Source organism: Macrobrachium rosenbergii, chromosome 27 (genome assembly GCF_040412425.1).
Source record: "Macrobrachium rosenbergii isolate ZJJX-2024 chromosome 27, ASM4041242v1, whole genome shotgun sequence".
In the NCBI taxonomy this organism is placed as follows: domain Eukaryota; kingdom Metazoa; phylum Arthropoda; class Malacostraca; order Decapoda; family Palaemonidae; genus Macrobrachium; species Macrobrachium rosenbergii.
In genome coordinates this window covers 34,624,822-34,638,696 of record NC_089767.1, presented here as the reverse complement: position 1 = coordinate 34,638,696, position 13,875 = coordinate 34,624,822, and the positions used below count along the sequence as shown (strand labels likewise).

At 40.2% G+C, this 13,875-nt stretch overlaps 1 protein-coding gene across 4 annotated transcripts in view; it reads right to left on the bottom strand.

The window, feature by feature from the left end:
- Window positions 1-13,875, bottom strand: part of LOC136853600 (uncharacterized) — a 192,795-nt gene that overhangs the window by 91,649 nt on the left and 87,271 nt on the right. Inside the window, exon 1 of one of the 4 annotated variants that reach the window (XR_010857505.1) lies at window positions 1,541-1,555. The exons of 2 other annotated variants lie outside the window; for them this stretch is intronic. Coding sequence is in view for 1 of the 2 variants with exons in the window: in XM_067129346.1 (XP_066985447.1) it covers window positions 10,032-13,124 (3,093 nt within the window). In the remaining variant the exon portion in view is untranslated. Of the gene's footprint in view, window positions 1-1,540; window positions 1,556-1,951; window positions 13,229-13,875 lie in introns of those variants that run through there. One more of the 4 variants, XM_067129346.1, reaches the window with a different exon arrangement.

Sequence of the window (13,875 nt, the reverse complement as noted above, 5' to 3'; positions counted from 1 at the left end):
GTCCTTAGTAGATCCTATCTTATGGACGTAATGCTAATGGCACACAGACCTGGAATTAAGGAATTTAAGAGAGGTTGGTCAAGTTAAGAATACTTTGACAATACAAGACTTCAAAGAATGCGGTCAATATCATTAAAAAAAAACACAAATAAATTTGCTCTTTCAGTTCCTCTAATACAACACTACTTATGCAGTAAAACAAGCATTACCAGCCAACTCCTAATGAATGGAATTCATCAGTGGTTAAAAAATTTATTCCCTGAAGAATGGCACCCTACCATAACCATTCAGTTGGCTAAACTTGCAAACTGAAACTAAGTATAATATGGTTTGTGCCATTTTTAAATATCAAAATGTCCCCAGAGAAATGTGATAAAACACCAAACTTCATTCACACTAGTATGCATCTTCTGCTACCAATTCAGCCAACATTATTAACTAGCCCACTTTGAGACTTAAGGTATATTGTACTTTAATCACCTCTTTATTTTGATCATCTAGTAACTAATAAATTTTGATCTTTATGACTTGATGGGGAATCACGATAGTTCTGTCACATTTCATTGTCTTGTAGATCAAGGGCTAAACAAATACAAGGATTAATGTTCAGTCTTCAACCAAGAAAGTGTCACTGTAAACCTTTATAAATCTGATAAGTCACCTTCACTAAAGACAAAAACCTTAGCCCTCTGTCACAAAAACAGTCAAAGCATAAATCAAAAGACCTAACAACTAGGCTATATGTAAAAACCGAGACAGCCATAATGGCAATGACTTAACAGTTTTACATAAAATGTCAAGTAAGATAAGGTACTTCATCCTAGGTTCGGGAAATTAAGGTTAGGTTATGACACATGCATGTCTTTCCATGGCATGATTATTGGGATATGGGTCAGATTAGCGGGGATGGGTCTAAAGGGATGGGCAAGCTCATGTTTTCTAAGTTAGGTTGTGATACATCCCTGTATGTGGGTATGTAACTCACGGCACTCTAGGTTAGGTTACGTGTATTTTGAGGGATTGGGAGATTTGTGGCCTTTCTGCTGGCCAAAAAGAACTCGAGCGTCCTAGTTTCAGTTGTTGTATCCTAGTTTATGGATTACTGTATTCTTGAACTGCCACAATCACCTTTTTATGCTAAGTACTTTTTTTTTACTGTTCCTGATTAGCCTATGCACACACAGCATATAGGCCTATCTTTCAACAGTTAGGCCTAGCTTGTGATTTATACATACTTGCCACTCCATCTGGTATGCCCCTACCCACAAACTTTGCGTTTCCCATTGAGGGTCCACTGTGGACAAGGGAAACATATCAAACTATCGTTTGCATCAACAGTAATGTTCAAAATGTGACTTATGCTGCTGGAAAAAATATATACGAGCAGTTCATGTCCTTAGCAAGAAAGGAATTCATCACCTAGGCCTATTTTGCCTACCCAAACACTGCATTAGGCTAATTCATGAAGAATTGGCAAATTACAAATTACCCCTACTTAGCCTAGGCCTATTCAGTTAAGATGCTACGATATAATCCTTACCAGTTACTTCTGTTGAATATAACTTTTATGGTGCAGTAGTCTAGAATTCAACACAATTTCACCAAACGCTTATAATTCAAGTCTAGAATTAACACAATTTCACAAAAGGCTTATAATTCAACTGCGTTCCACAATACACAAACAGACCTAAGTAACTTACCTTGAGATCAACCTATGCTTAAGATTCCTTGAATCCTGAAGGTCGAGTTGTCAATAAGTGAATTTAGGTTGTTAATACAATAGAAATATTTAAATTTAAGGTATTTTCAACAATAGAATGATAGAATGAACTACTCAAGTAATTTTCCATTAAATTGCAAGTATTACAAAATAGAAAAGTTAAGGGGAAATTAACAACAGCAGTCGTCTCCCTCTCTAACTTAAGGTTAAGGTACAAATCATACAAATTCATCACAAAATTAGATTTATTGTTTAGGAATAAAATCAAACATTTGATAATATGGACAATATTCACTTTATGTACAAAAAACAAACACTGCAGCGTCTATAAAAAATGGCGGTTACATATTTACAAGTTTTATTCAACATACTTATACAAAAAGGATAAATTACACAGGTAATGTAAGTGCCAAGTGAAACGTATCAGAGAGAGAGAGAGAGAGAGAGAGAGAGAGAGAAACGCAGAGCATTACACTGACCACCCATAGGGCGCCTATAAAATCAACAGTTAATGTCAGTTAGGCCATACATGTCAAAAACACATATGATTAAAACAAGCTGAAGTTACTTGAAAAATATTAAAAATTACAGCGTTTTTGACTGGTATAATACGAGTACATAGATAGCAAGTGGAGGTCAAGCAATCACGAATGTTTAAAATAATGTTTAAAAGAAAAAAAAATCAAATAAAGCTTTCGAAACCACACGTAATGCTTGTTATTAGAAACCTACCACCAGCCTCGTCAAACATTCCATAGGACCGAGCAACAAAATCGGGCCACAAATTCTTTTTCATATGACGGTCAAGTTGAACAGCGAACCCATACTCAAGTTTGTCATACACCTGGCGTCGGTCAGATTCTCTCTCTCCGTAGACAGTTTTTACATTTTCGAAATATGTATGAGATTATCTGAACGAATAAGAATTTACCCATGTGTGTGTGTGTGAGAGAGGTTGGCGTTAAATAATGAAGACAATATGATTATCTTTGTCATGCACAGTATGCAACTTTCCCTTCCCTATTCTCCTCAAATTGGGCCTAAGCAAATGAGTAAACCTATTTTTATAGCCAAATTGACCTACTGCTATAAGTTTACATTCCGAACTTACGATCATGTTAGCATATGTTTCCCTACTAATGTTGGCCTAAAAGAACTATTTTTTGGACTGACTGTGTTTCCACCTGGTCTAATATGACTATTTCATGCGTGCTTCTCCTTGTAATGGAGTGACTGTCTAATAGACTGTCTCTGTTTGCTCCGATTAAGAGTCAGCAGAGGCGGAATAGCGTCAATTTCATACTACGATGGACATCCAGTAAACATCTGTTGCACATTTTAGTCACGAAGAGTGTCTGTGCTAATCGTCCCTCACACTTCATTTTTCTACCTCGCCCTGCCATCTCGTGTATTTTTTTTCTATTTTCTATCGGTCCCTTTCCTTCCTCCAAAATGGGAACAGCTTCCAACAGCCGTATATACATAAAATGAGTAAAAATAAAACATGGAAGCCATTTCACTTTGGATAATTTTGGCGTGGACCCGGCGTATTCTTAAGCATCACCTTTCATATCGTTTCCTATATCTTGAATATAAGTATCTTTACCTCCGACTTGTCATAGATGTGAGTTTGAATTTCCACAAAAGCCTTTTATTACATGAAGATGAGACTAATTTCTCTCATGTGGCGAGATGAAACAGGACAAAAGGATACTGGCTTGTATTTGATGAAATCAAATAGGACTAATACCCAGCAAGATGACGTCGGAGGCTTGGAAGGCTACGATTAAGAATACGCCAACAAGTTTGGTTTCTTGTTATCATGTCGACTCTCTTTAAAATAACCTGAAAGTTTTCCACGGTTAAGTTACCAACGACGGTAACATAAAAGTGGTTCGGGAGACTGAGATGGTGCTATTGCTTGTGGTTGATGGTTTTAATTCGCTGGAGATGGCAGAGCGTGGGAGAAAGCCTGCATTCACACCAAAGGCCTACTTCTTTCCAATCCCCACATAACTGCAAGTCACAGATACACCCTTTTGGAATGATAAGTTGAAACTATAGTGCTGTGGCCTACTCTGTAGTTTCTTTGCACTTGCTTGAGATGCATTGACTTGGATTTTATTTGTACTGTAACTTACGCTCTTTCTCTATATTTCAGTAGTTTTGTACCATTTACCCATAAGGAAGAAGTCTCGTTCTCTTTACACGTGTGTGTGTCACTCTAAGTTACAGTATATCCAAGATCGGTAAATATGGTAAATAATTGTATATGCATATATGTTATGCATAACGTACACTTAATTCTATTATTAATTGCGTAGTATACACGCCATCAATGTACAAAAAAATACTAGGCCTACTCTCATAACGACAAGACCACGCAACATACAGCAATCAGCAGAGAATTCGCGTAAACAAAGTGAACTGTGTATACCAGTAGCATCAGTTCTGACAAATCCGTCAGTTCAAAATGCCTTTTACAGTACATCACTGTCATGTAAGCTAGCAAGCGAGCGTTCGGCAAGTTGAAACTTCTTGTCATTACGGGATAATCTATTAACTGCTCGTATCTGCCAAACCACAAGAGGGGAAACGTTTGTCGCGTTAAACGTTTTCCGGATTTGTAGACGACAAGGCTTCCCCTTGAACGAAGCCTCTTAAGCTATTGCCATTTGGAAAGTCAATGAAATCACTGTCTGCTCAACACATCAGCAAATCAACTTTTACGTAATAATCCCTTAGATTTTTATATTATTTTACATAAGATTCTGCTCTTATGGCTCAATTCTCACAAATATTACAACAAATGCTGGTACAAATGATTGAAAGCATTGCCAACTACTGAGAAAAAGGGTGAGTTCAACTCAGTTCAAATTATGCGTTAAGAATTTTTTTTAATTTCAGGTGTTCCTCAAGGTAGTGTTCTTGGACTCTTGCTATCTATTATCTATTATGCAGAGGCACAACTGAAATAACGGTGAAAAAAGTCAATTGTCTAAAAATATGCACGAAAACTTTCGTAAGTCATGATGTATAAAAATAATAAAAAAAGATTTTTTTGACTAAGCCAGCCTTGTACAGACACGGGCTCTTGCTCTTGGGGATCCGGTAAAGAATCAAATGACGTAAGCAAGAGTCATTACATAAAAATGATTCTAAAAGAACAAATAATTCCAGACATCGGGAGAAGGATAAGCTATACAGCTGAGCTGAGCTTGCGGGCAACTGATGTGTAGGTGGAAGGAAGGAAAGAGAGAGAGAAAGACACACGCACACAGGACACCAAAAGGACCATATGGCGCTGTGATGCTTCTTCTTCCTCTCCTCCTTCTTCTTCTTCCACAGTCCTTCATTCCGTTAGGTTCCTGCTCTGTCTGTATACTTGACGCACCACGTCTTATCGATCAATAAAATGAGGTCTGTAATTATTACGATTGTTCTTTATGATTGTTTTTAGTTATTCGCTTATTATAACTGCTGTTTTAGGTTTACTAGAAATTTATTCTGTCTTGAAAAAACTATTAAGAAAGTTTGTAAAGAATTTTCATACATAACCGAGGCATTTCGTCTTAAGAGAACTTTGAATATCTTAAATGCTTATCAAAAACAATTCAAACTCAAACTAACTGTACATTTCTTATTAATATTCACATCCAATTTCCGCCTTACCCAAAAAACTAACCAAATATTTCTGTGTACTACATCTCGAGATATTAAACTAACTCTTGCGTCGGCAAGCTCACCGCTAATTTTCCAGAATAACTAAAATCTAGCTGGATGTAGAGGGGAAATTACCACGTCGATTTCGCTAAGAGAGAGAGAGAGAGAGAGAGAGAGAGAGAGAGAGAGAGAGAGAGAGAGAGAGAGAGAGAGAGAGAGAGAGAGAGAGAAGCCCATTTCTTCCGGAGGAATATAGGAAGCAGAAGCTTTTCCCGAGCACACACCTGGCATGGTGAGCCTTCACACTCGGGTGCCTCTACAATAACACAGGTGAGCTGGACAACTTGGCGGTCGGTTTCGAATTTTTTTTTTTTTTCTCTTTTACTCTTTTCCATAGTTTTTTTCTCTTGCGTATGTTCTGGATTAATAAGTGACTCGCTCTTCGCCGCGATTTGGCGCGAATTAGAAGGAAAGCTTTTTTTTAAAGGTATTTAATTCGTTGAGTATGAATCATGATTACGTCAGGTAAGCCTAGGATGAGGGATTACAAAGGGGAGACATTAATCTGACTGCTACTACTACTAATACTGTTCACATAACAATGTGGGAAAAAATTATGAAAAAATGACAACTACTGCAAGATATATCCTGCAATAGCTGTCATTCTTTTGTATCAGTACGAGCGTCCACAACACCTCAGAAGTCTAACAGAGAGATCCAGCTATGAAAACAACACTAGTAAAAATACTCAATAACATGATTGGCATACAAAAATATACAACAATCATAGAGTAAATAGTTACAGATAAAAATATATGAAAACATAAAAAAAAACCACGATATGCAACTCATGCATTGTAGCATTAGCAAACAATGACTTTACAAAGTGGATGTGAAAAGGTTGGTGAGGAAGGGGGAGGGCGGGGGGTTTTCCCCAGGATGGGGGAGGGGATAGAATCCTCAGGGGCAAAAAGGATATTCACCTGATACATCCTCAACACTTCTGCATGTTTAATTTTTTTTTTTTGTAACATTTAAAAATGTCTGTTAACTTATCCGCTCACAGACATTCTAACATGTTCCTAGATTTTGTCTTAAATTTCCAATTTATGGAGAATAAACCAGAAGAAAAATAATGTGCTTAAATTATAAAAAATATTATCGATCAACAGTTGTGTTTATCTATTGTATTTCACAGTCAGATACACACAGCTCAGTTTCTCTTATACCTTCGAATTTCTTAAGCTTTCCTTCATGCAACTGCAAAAGTTTACAACACAGATTCCTTGAAAGTTAAATAAGCAACTGCTTTATTGCGAAAGATACAAAAACAGTTTGAAAAAGCATCAATCCTTTTGATGATAACCAAAGTCCTTTACAAAACACCAGTAATTAAATTTATAAAACGAGAGAGAGAGAGAGAGAGAGAGAGAGAGAGAGAGAGAGAGAGAGAGAGAGAGAGAGAGAGAGAGAGAGATGACACCATCATTCGTTTGTTTAGGCGAGATTCGCAACACAATCAAACAAGACGATGACAAAAGCGAAGCGTGTTGCGCACCTGTCGAAATTCCTCTCTCGCTTGATAGAAAAAAAAAAAAATTACTATTATCGATTACCTGAAGGTTATCAAACTTGGTGGATTGTGTGGTTCCTAGGTTCTACAATATATTGAAAATTAAAAACAGATAAGTGAGAAGTCTGTGAGATGACTTTGAGGAAAACAAAACGATAAATCATACAGAAATCAATTGCTAGATAAATTTATACTTTTTCTTCAAGATAATACCAAATTCTTTGCAATGGTTCTCGAAGTTAACATAAAGCGAAAATAGTGGTTCCCATATTATTATTATTATTATTATTATTATTATTATTATTATTATTATTATTATACGAAGGAAGAAGACCCTCTTTGAGGCAAGTTATGTTGAATAAAATATGAACCCTATTATATGGAACAAACCTACCACAGGGGCCATTGAGTTGAAATTCAAGTTTCCAAAGAATATGGCGTTCATTTGAAAGAATTAACAGAAGGTCATAGGAAATATAGAAAGAACAGATTGAACAAAGCAATATCGTATGGCCGAAAGATAACTTAATTATGAATGTATTGCACTTCATGGAACAAATACAGTGTTGATGTGTGTTGGCGATGAAATACACTACCTGACGATATTTGTCAACTAACGAATGAGCTGTGACTTCTGACGACGCGGAAGAGCGAATAAATAAACCAATAACATAATAGAGGAGTTAGCAATGGAATGTAGGCTAAAAAATACGTAAATGTCTGAAGCAATTTAGCAAGAATTTAGCTTAACCCTCAGTTAAGTTTTGTTAATGAGTGAATGAATGCATAAGGAAAATGGACAGTGAACTACTACCTTTTATGAATGAATGAATGAACGTGAAATTATGAGTAATTGACTTACCAAAGTAGTAGGCTAAAACATGTAGCTGCACAGGAATAAAACGAGACATAGAACTGACCAATATCCAAATTATTCCGCAAATCCAGAGGCAAAGAAAAAGCATACGAAAATCAGTGAAAACAGTACCGAAAATAAACGATAGGTGAAAAGACGAGAATACATTGACCTGGTCGTCATAGAGGTACAATTAAGACACCAGGAGCAACAAGTAACATTATGGAAGACTGTGAAACCAACCAGCTGTTGGCCAGTGGAATGTGATGAAGCTAGTGTTATCTACACAGAATTGATGGCAACCATGGCCAGATGATGAGACCATAAATCACGCACATTACTGACATAAATTTAAACAGAAACGTGAATTTGCTCGCTCTGGGGAAATTATAGTGAAGTGTGTGTAATCAAGGTGTTATACGAAATGAATACAGAAAAGGATAGGGTAACAATTATACAAGCAAAAAAAAAAAAAAAAAAAAAAAAAAAAAAGTTACGTAAAGACGGTAGTCAATATAAGCAACCAAATATTTCCAAAAGTAGCAACACAAGTCATTAAAAAACTAAACTAGATGACTGAAACAAGCACGTAACAACAGGCACTTCATTACCGTGGAAAGTAAGACATTATCCTATAAATTCAGATATCATAAAACTTACAACTACGATTTATACAACAGGAAACGAAGGTATGGTCGTTGTACTAATTAAATAGTCTGCAAATAGGCTTCAAACACCGCGTATTTTCAATCATGGCAACCAGTCAGACTATTTACAGCATTTAACAGCAGTGTTGCAAGAAATTTACAGAAGAAAAAAATTCAAAATCCAGCATTAAGCGATGCTATGGAACATACACAAATGATAAAGCTGAAACAAAATACTAAAATAATTTTATGAACGTTAAACCACAAAAATTTGGTACCAACTATCGCTTAAATGCTGTTGATTAATAATTAATACCAATGTTTTGAGCGTCTTACCTAAATTAAAACATTGTTTGGCCTTCGATGTTTGAATATCTCATGGCTGCCAAATAAAAAGCTTATTTTCTGTAAAGTTACAAGAAAACTGATACAGCCTATGCTCAATTTAACATTAAGAGTGTGATGCGTGAATGTTTAAGTTCGTATATAGCAAAATGCATTATGTTTGAACTGAAAGCGAGTGCAAAATATGTTGACACTAATAGGGAACGAGCAGTATGTGAGTTTGAACAGAAAACGGAGATGCAATGAATGAACGAAACCGGAGTGAGTGACGTATGACTGCTTGAATCTAATAAACTGACGTAACAAAGATCACAATAATATACAAAGGAATTTGTCAGTTGAGGAAATTAGGGCATTACATTGTTGAATTAAAAATATTAACAATAGTCTGGAACAACGGAGATAGATAATTTGACAAGGAAGAATCCTTACAAAGTCTAATATTAAATAAAATACAACTTAAATACATAAAAATTCAACGTTTAAATTCTATACTTTTTATACCTTTGCAACAGATTAAATTATAATGATAATGAACTGACACAAACACACTTATTGTCAACTTGAAATTCCTTCACTAAATTTATAATTTTTCTTAGTTTGTGGATTATATAGCACTTCTATAAGATGCAATTTTCAAATATTGTTTATTTTCTCTCGTAATGTGTCATACGTTTCCCTGGTAATTCTGCTGCTATTACCAACGATGGAGTCTAGTATACTTTGTAGCACCAACACAAACAATGTTCCGGTCACTTACGAATAAAGCAAATTAAGTAATATACTGAAAACAAACAAAATAATAATTGCCCTAGACATACAACAAATAAAAAAAGGAGAGAGAAAAAACTACGTGTTCACTCCGTCCCCCTTAACTTAATGACTTGTGTTTGCTCATTATGAACTAAATGGTACGTGAATTGTGTTTTGTTGTATTTTGCGTGAATATTCGTTAATTGTGTCTGCCTGTGACACGCCTTGGCGCTCCGCATTACGAGTAGGTACGGTACAGGTCACAGTGGTCGGGTCCAGCAGCACTCGTACGAGAGAGACAGACCACCTGTTTCTGTTTCTCAAGTCACATGTGTTACTGTCATGAGTAACGTGTGCCATCTGTTGTTCGGTTCCTTCGCTTTTCGCTCGTTTTCTTCGATTCTGTTTGCCTGTCTTCTTTATTTGCTTCTTCTCTCTGGCGGGACACGAAAGGTTGATTGGTGGTCTTATATGTTACGGCAGGTATCCTAAGGAGTTTTCGATGTTGTCCGAGAAGAGGAAGGAGTTGTTGGCCTGCATGGACGAGTAGGCGTCGTCCTCAGACTCCGAGGCCGACTGGTTGAGGTGGTTGATGAGATCGGTCGTCTGGTTGAGCTTCAATTCGGAGAATAAAGCCGCGATCTCCGCCGTCTTTTTCATGGAAAGGATGGATGCCGTGTCGCTCCCCTCCCTCTGCTGCCTCTGGGACGCTCCCCTGTAGACGACCTTCCCGGAGGGGTCGACGGCGGACACCAATAAGATCTTCTGACGGGAAGCAGATGACCCTCTGGACCCCTGTGACCGATGCGTGCCCATGCCGCTTCCGCCGCTCCCGTCGGAGGATGCCTGCGATCCCCTGGACCCCCCGGACCCTAGAGAGCCCGAGGGATGCCTTCTGAGTCTCGGCGACATCAAGAGAGAGTCTGTGCTGCCCGACCTCTGATGGGGCCCCACTCTTCGGCTACTGCTGTTTTGGCTGTGGTAACCTGACCCTCCAGATGACCTCCGGACGACCGAGATCTCGGAGTCTGACGAGAGGTTGGAGGATAAGCTCTTCTTTCTCATGACCTCGGGATGCATGGAGAACACAGTGCCGGCAGATCGACTCTTGCTGTGCTCCGTCAGGTAAGAGGAGGAACTCTTATGCCTGGTGGCACTGCTGGAAGACCCCCCGCTATTTCTCTTCCACGAAGTCGGGTGTGATTCCAGTTCGCTCAGGTTGGAATGGGAACCGTAGCCCTTCTTGTAGGCAGCAGCGCTCTGGACAGTCGTTTCGGTGTTCGTGTCCGTTTCAGAATCGAGGTTTATCTCGTACATCTTCAGTCCGTTCTTCTTGATGCGCTTGAGAGAGCAGTAGCACTTCTCGCTCTCGGCACAACTCTCGGTGTCGCAGTCGCAAGACGAATCGCGGCCCTTGTGAATATGCTTATCGTGGGGTTTGTTGGGCGACCTCCGAGGTAGAGAACAGTAACATTTGCTAGAACATTCGCTGTCGTAGCCACACTCACTGCAAGAGACGTAACCATCGACGGCGCGACGTGGCATCGGCGTTTTCGGTGCCACCTTCCTCCCCGTGCCCGAGAGCATGTGGGTAAACTCATTTTCTTTATTATCGACGACCTTAGCACTTGTTTCTTTCCCTGCTTTCTCGAAAGTATAGCGATTTTTGTTATTGACCAGCTTTCTAAGCGGCGATTTATCTTTCAGGTAACTGGACTGCAGACTGGACGCTCTTGATCCCAAGCGAGAGAACGATTTCTTCGTAGCTTTCAGAACATTCGAAATGGTTGACCCGTCGCTGTCTGAGTCCATGAGACTCATGAGAGACGTGCTTCGACCTCTGTGCTTTTTCATGATATTTTTAGACCGCTGGTAAATTTCGTCTTTCGATAACGTGAGGGCCAGTTTTAAGAGTATTTCCCTATGTTCGGGGTCCATTTCACTGAACGACATTCCCTTCGGATTGATGACCTGTTTTAAAACGTCATCCACGCTGTTCAAGCCGGTCTTCTGTTTGACGTCATCCAAGAGGTCCTGGAAATTGTATTTATTGGTCACGTTCATGAAGGACTTGGACCTCGGGAGGGCCACCCTCGTATAAACATCGCCGGGGTCCAGCAAGAACCCACCAGGTTGTCTGTCACTGATTGACCTTTTCAGGCGGTGCTTGCTTTCCTGTGGGTCGTCCATGATGACGTGTGATTGCAAGAGGTCCTCGCTGTTGGCTCTCCTGAGCTTACCTGCGAATCTGGGAGACTCGGGCCTCTGCGTCCTCTTCTTTCTAGGGGGCCGAATGGGCACCATCTCACTGTCACTCATGACGTGCCTGTCGTCATCTCTGTTGTCACTGGACGCCTCGCTCGGGGCTTCGCTTCTCATGTTTTCCAGAAGGGCCTGGTACAAGTTAGCTGCGATGACAATGGCGTCCTCCGCTGACTGGCAGACGAACCCGTGGCACTCGAGCACTTTGGGCACCCCGACTTTGCGCATGACGCAGGCGAACATCGGAGGATGCTGAATGGCCATCACAGACGGTTCGGGCACATTGAGGGGATGGTACAGGTTGTATTTGTCCTGCGCCTCGGGGTCACATATGAGGGGTAAGAATGCGAATGTGTACCCCACTTTACCCCCTTCCACCAGTTCCTTCCGAATGACGAGTTTGACGGCAGCCCAGACGGCAATCGTTGGAAAGGGATTGGTGAATTCGGCAAACCCATCCTGAGAATCGATTGGCGAACTGCTATAGGTAATCCTCAAGCCCGCATCTGTGATCTGCAGGGAACCAGGAACCGGCCTCTTGCCCCTCGAAACACTGAGGCGGTACTTGTAGTAAAGGTCTTTTAAGGGTGTCTGCAGGACATCCAGACTGGTGGCCTTTTCCGATAGTTGCAGCGCTCCCAAGTAATCAACGCGATACTTCATGGCGGAAGGCGGCGGCCGACGTGCCTCCGCCTCACGTGACTCAAAAGAACTGACGCCACTGCCCTTGCTACTGTTACTCCTGCTGCTGGCGCTGCTCTTGTGGGAAGGGGTGGTGGAGGGAGGAGGGGTCGGGGTGACGGTGGCCGTCTCCAGGTGTCGTGTCGGCTGAGGCGGAGGGGAAGGGGAAGACGCCGCTAATGAAGGCGGGGGAAAAGGGGGATCGGTCGCACGCGAGGTGGCCTCCGAAGAAAACGTCTTCTGGGGGGGCGCCGCCGCCGCCGCCAAGACTTTCCCGGCGCCCCCGCTAATCAGAGGCTCGTTCGTCGCGTCAGCGAAGAGCCTCTCGATCTGCGCTTGCACCGTGGCCCTGACGTCCAGGAAGGCCCTCTGGCGCTGGTCCCGCCCTCCGAACATCCTCTCCAGCTCCTCCTGGACGGGGTTGGTGGTCTGACTAGAATGCGGCGCCTGTCGCGAGCTGTTCGTGCTGCTGTTGCTGTTGCTGTTCTCCTGACGGCGCTTGTCTCTGAAGAGGGAGTCGATCCGCTGCTTGTAAGTCGACGTGATGGTGCCGGTGTCCGAGTAGACGGAATCGTCGAGTTGGGACAAACGGAAGCTGTAGGTTTCCTCTTCATATTTCACCATGATTACTTCGTCTCCGTCGAGGAAGGGGGCCAAAGGATGGGCAGGCTGACGATGATGAAGGGGGCCAGGAAGTGTCCTTCGCAGGCCAAATGGGACAGGTCACCCTGAGGAAGAAGGGAACAAATATTAGAAGGAAGATCAGTGATGGAGTTCAGCATTCATCTTAATTATTTAAATATCTGTGATGTAATTCAGCATTAAACATAATAATTTAAAGATCACCAATATAACTTAGCATTCAACGTAATTATTTGACAGAATAAAACTGTCATACTAGATCAACAGATTAAAATCTCATAAACTATAATTCTGGGAAAAAGTTAAGAAATCTAAAAGTAAACTAATTATTATCACATGACGTTCAAACTGATTGATAAATAAAGACATATCTTTTGAAAATAAAAGCTAAAACAACAATAATACCCAAAATATAATTCAACATAACAAAAAATATTGTTCCAATGATTCACAAACATAATATAGTGATAATAATATTCTATCCTTACCACTACAATTAGTTACATTATCATTATGAGATTATCATAACTTCCCTTACTGTTACTAATAACACTTCTCATCATGAAATCTTTTTCATCAATTTTGTTTGATGTAAAAATTCTCAAACTATAAATTACTATTACATAAACAAAAGAGACACGACATCTCAATATTAGTTCCCAGGCTTTACAGGTATACATCTCTAACAAAAGGACAATCTCTACAAAACAAAAGTCAAAACCATTTTATGTAA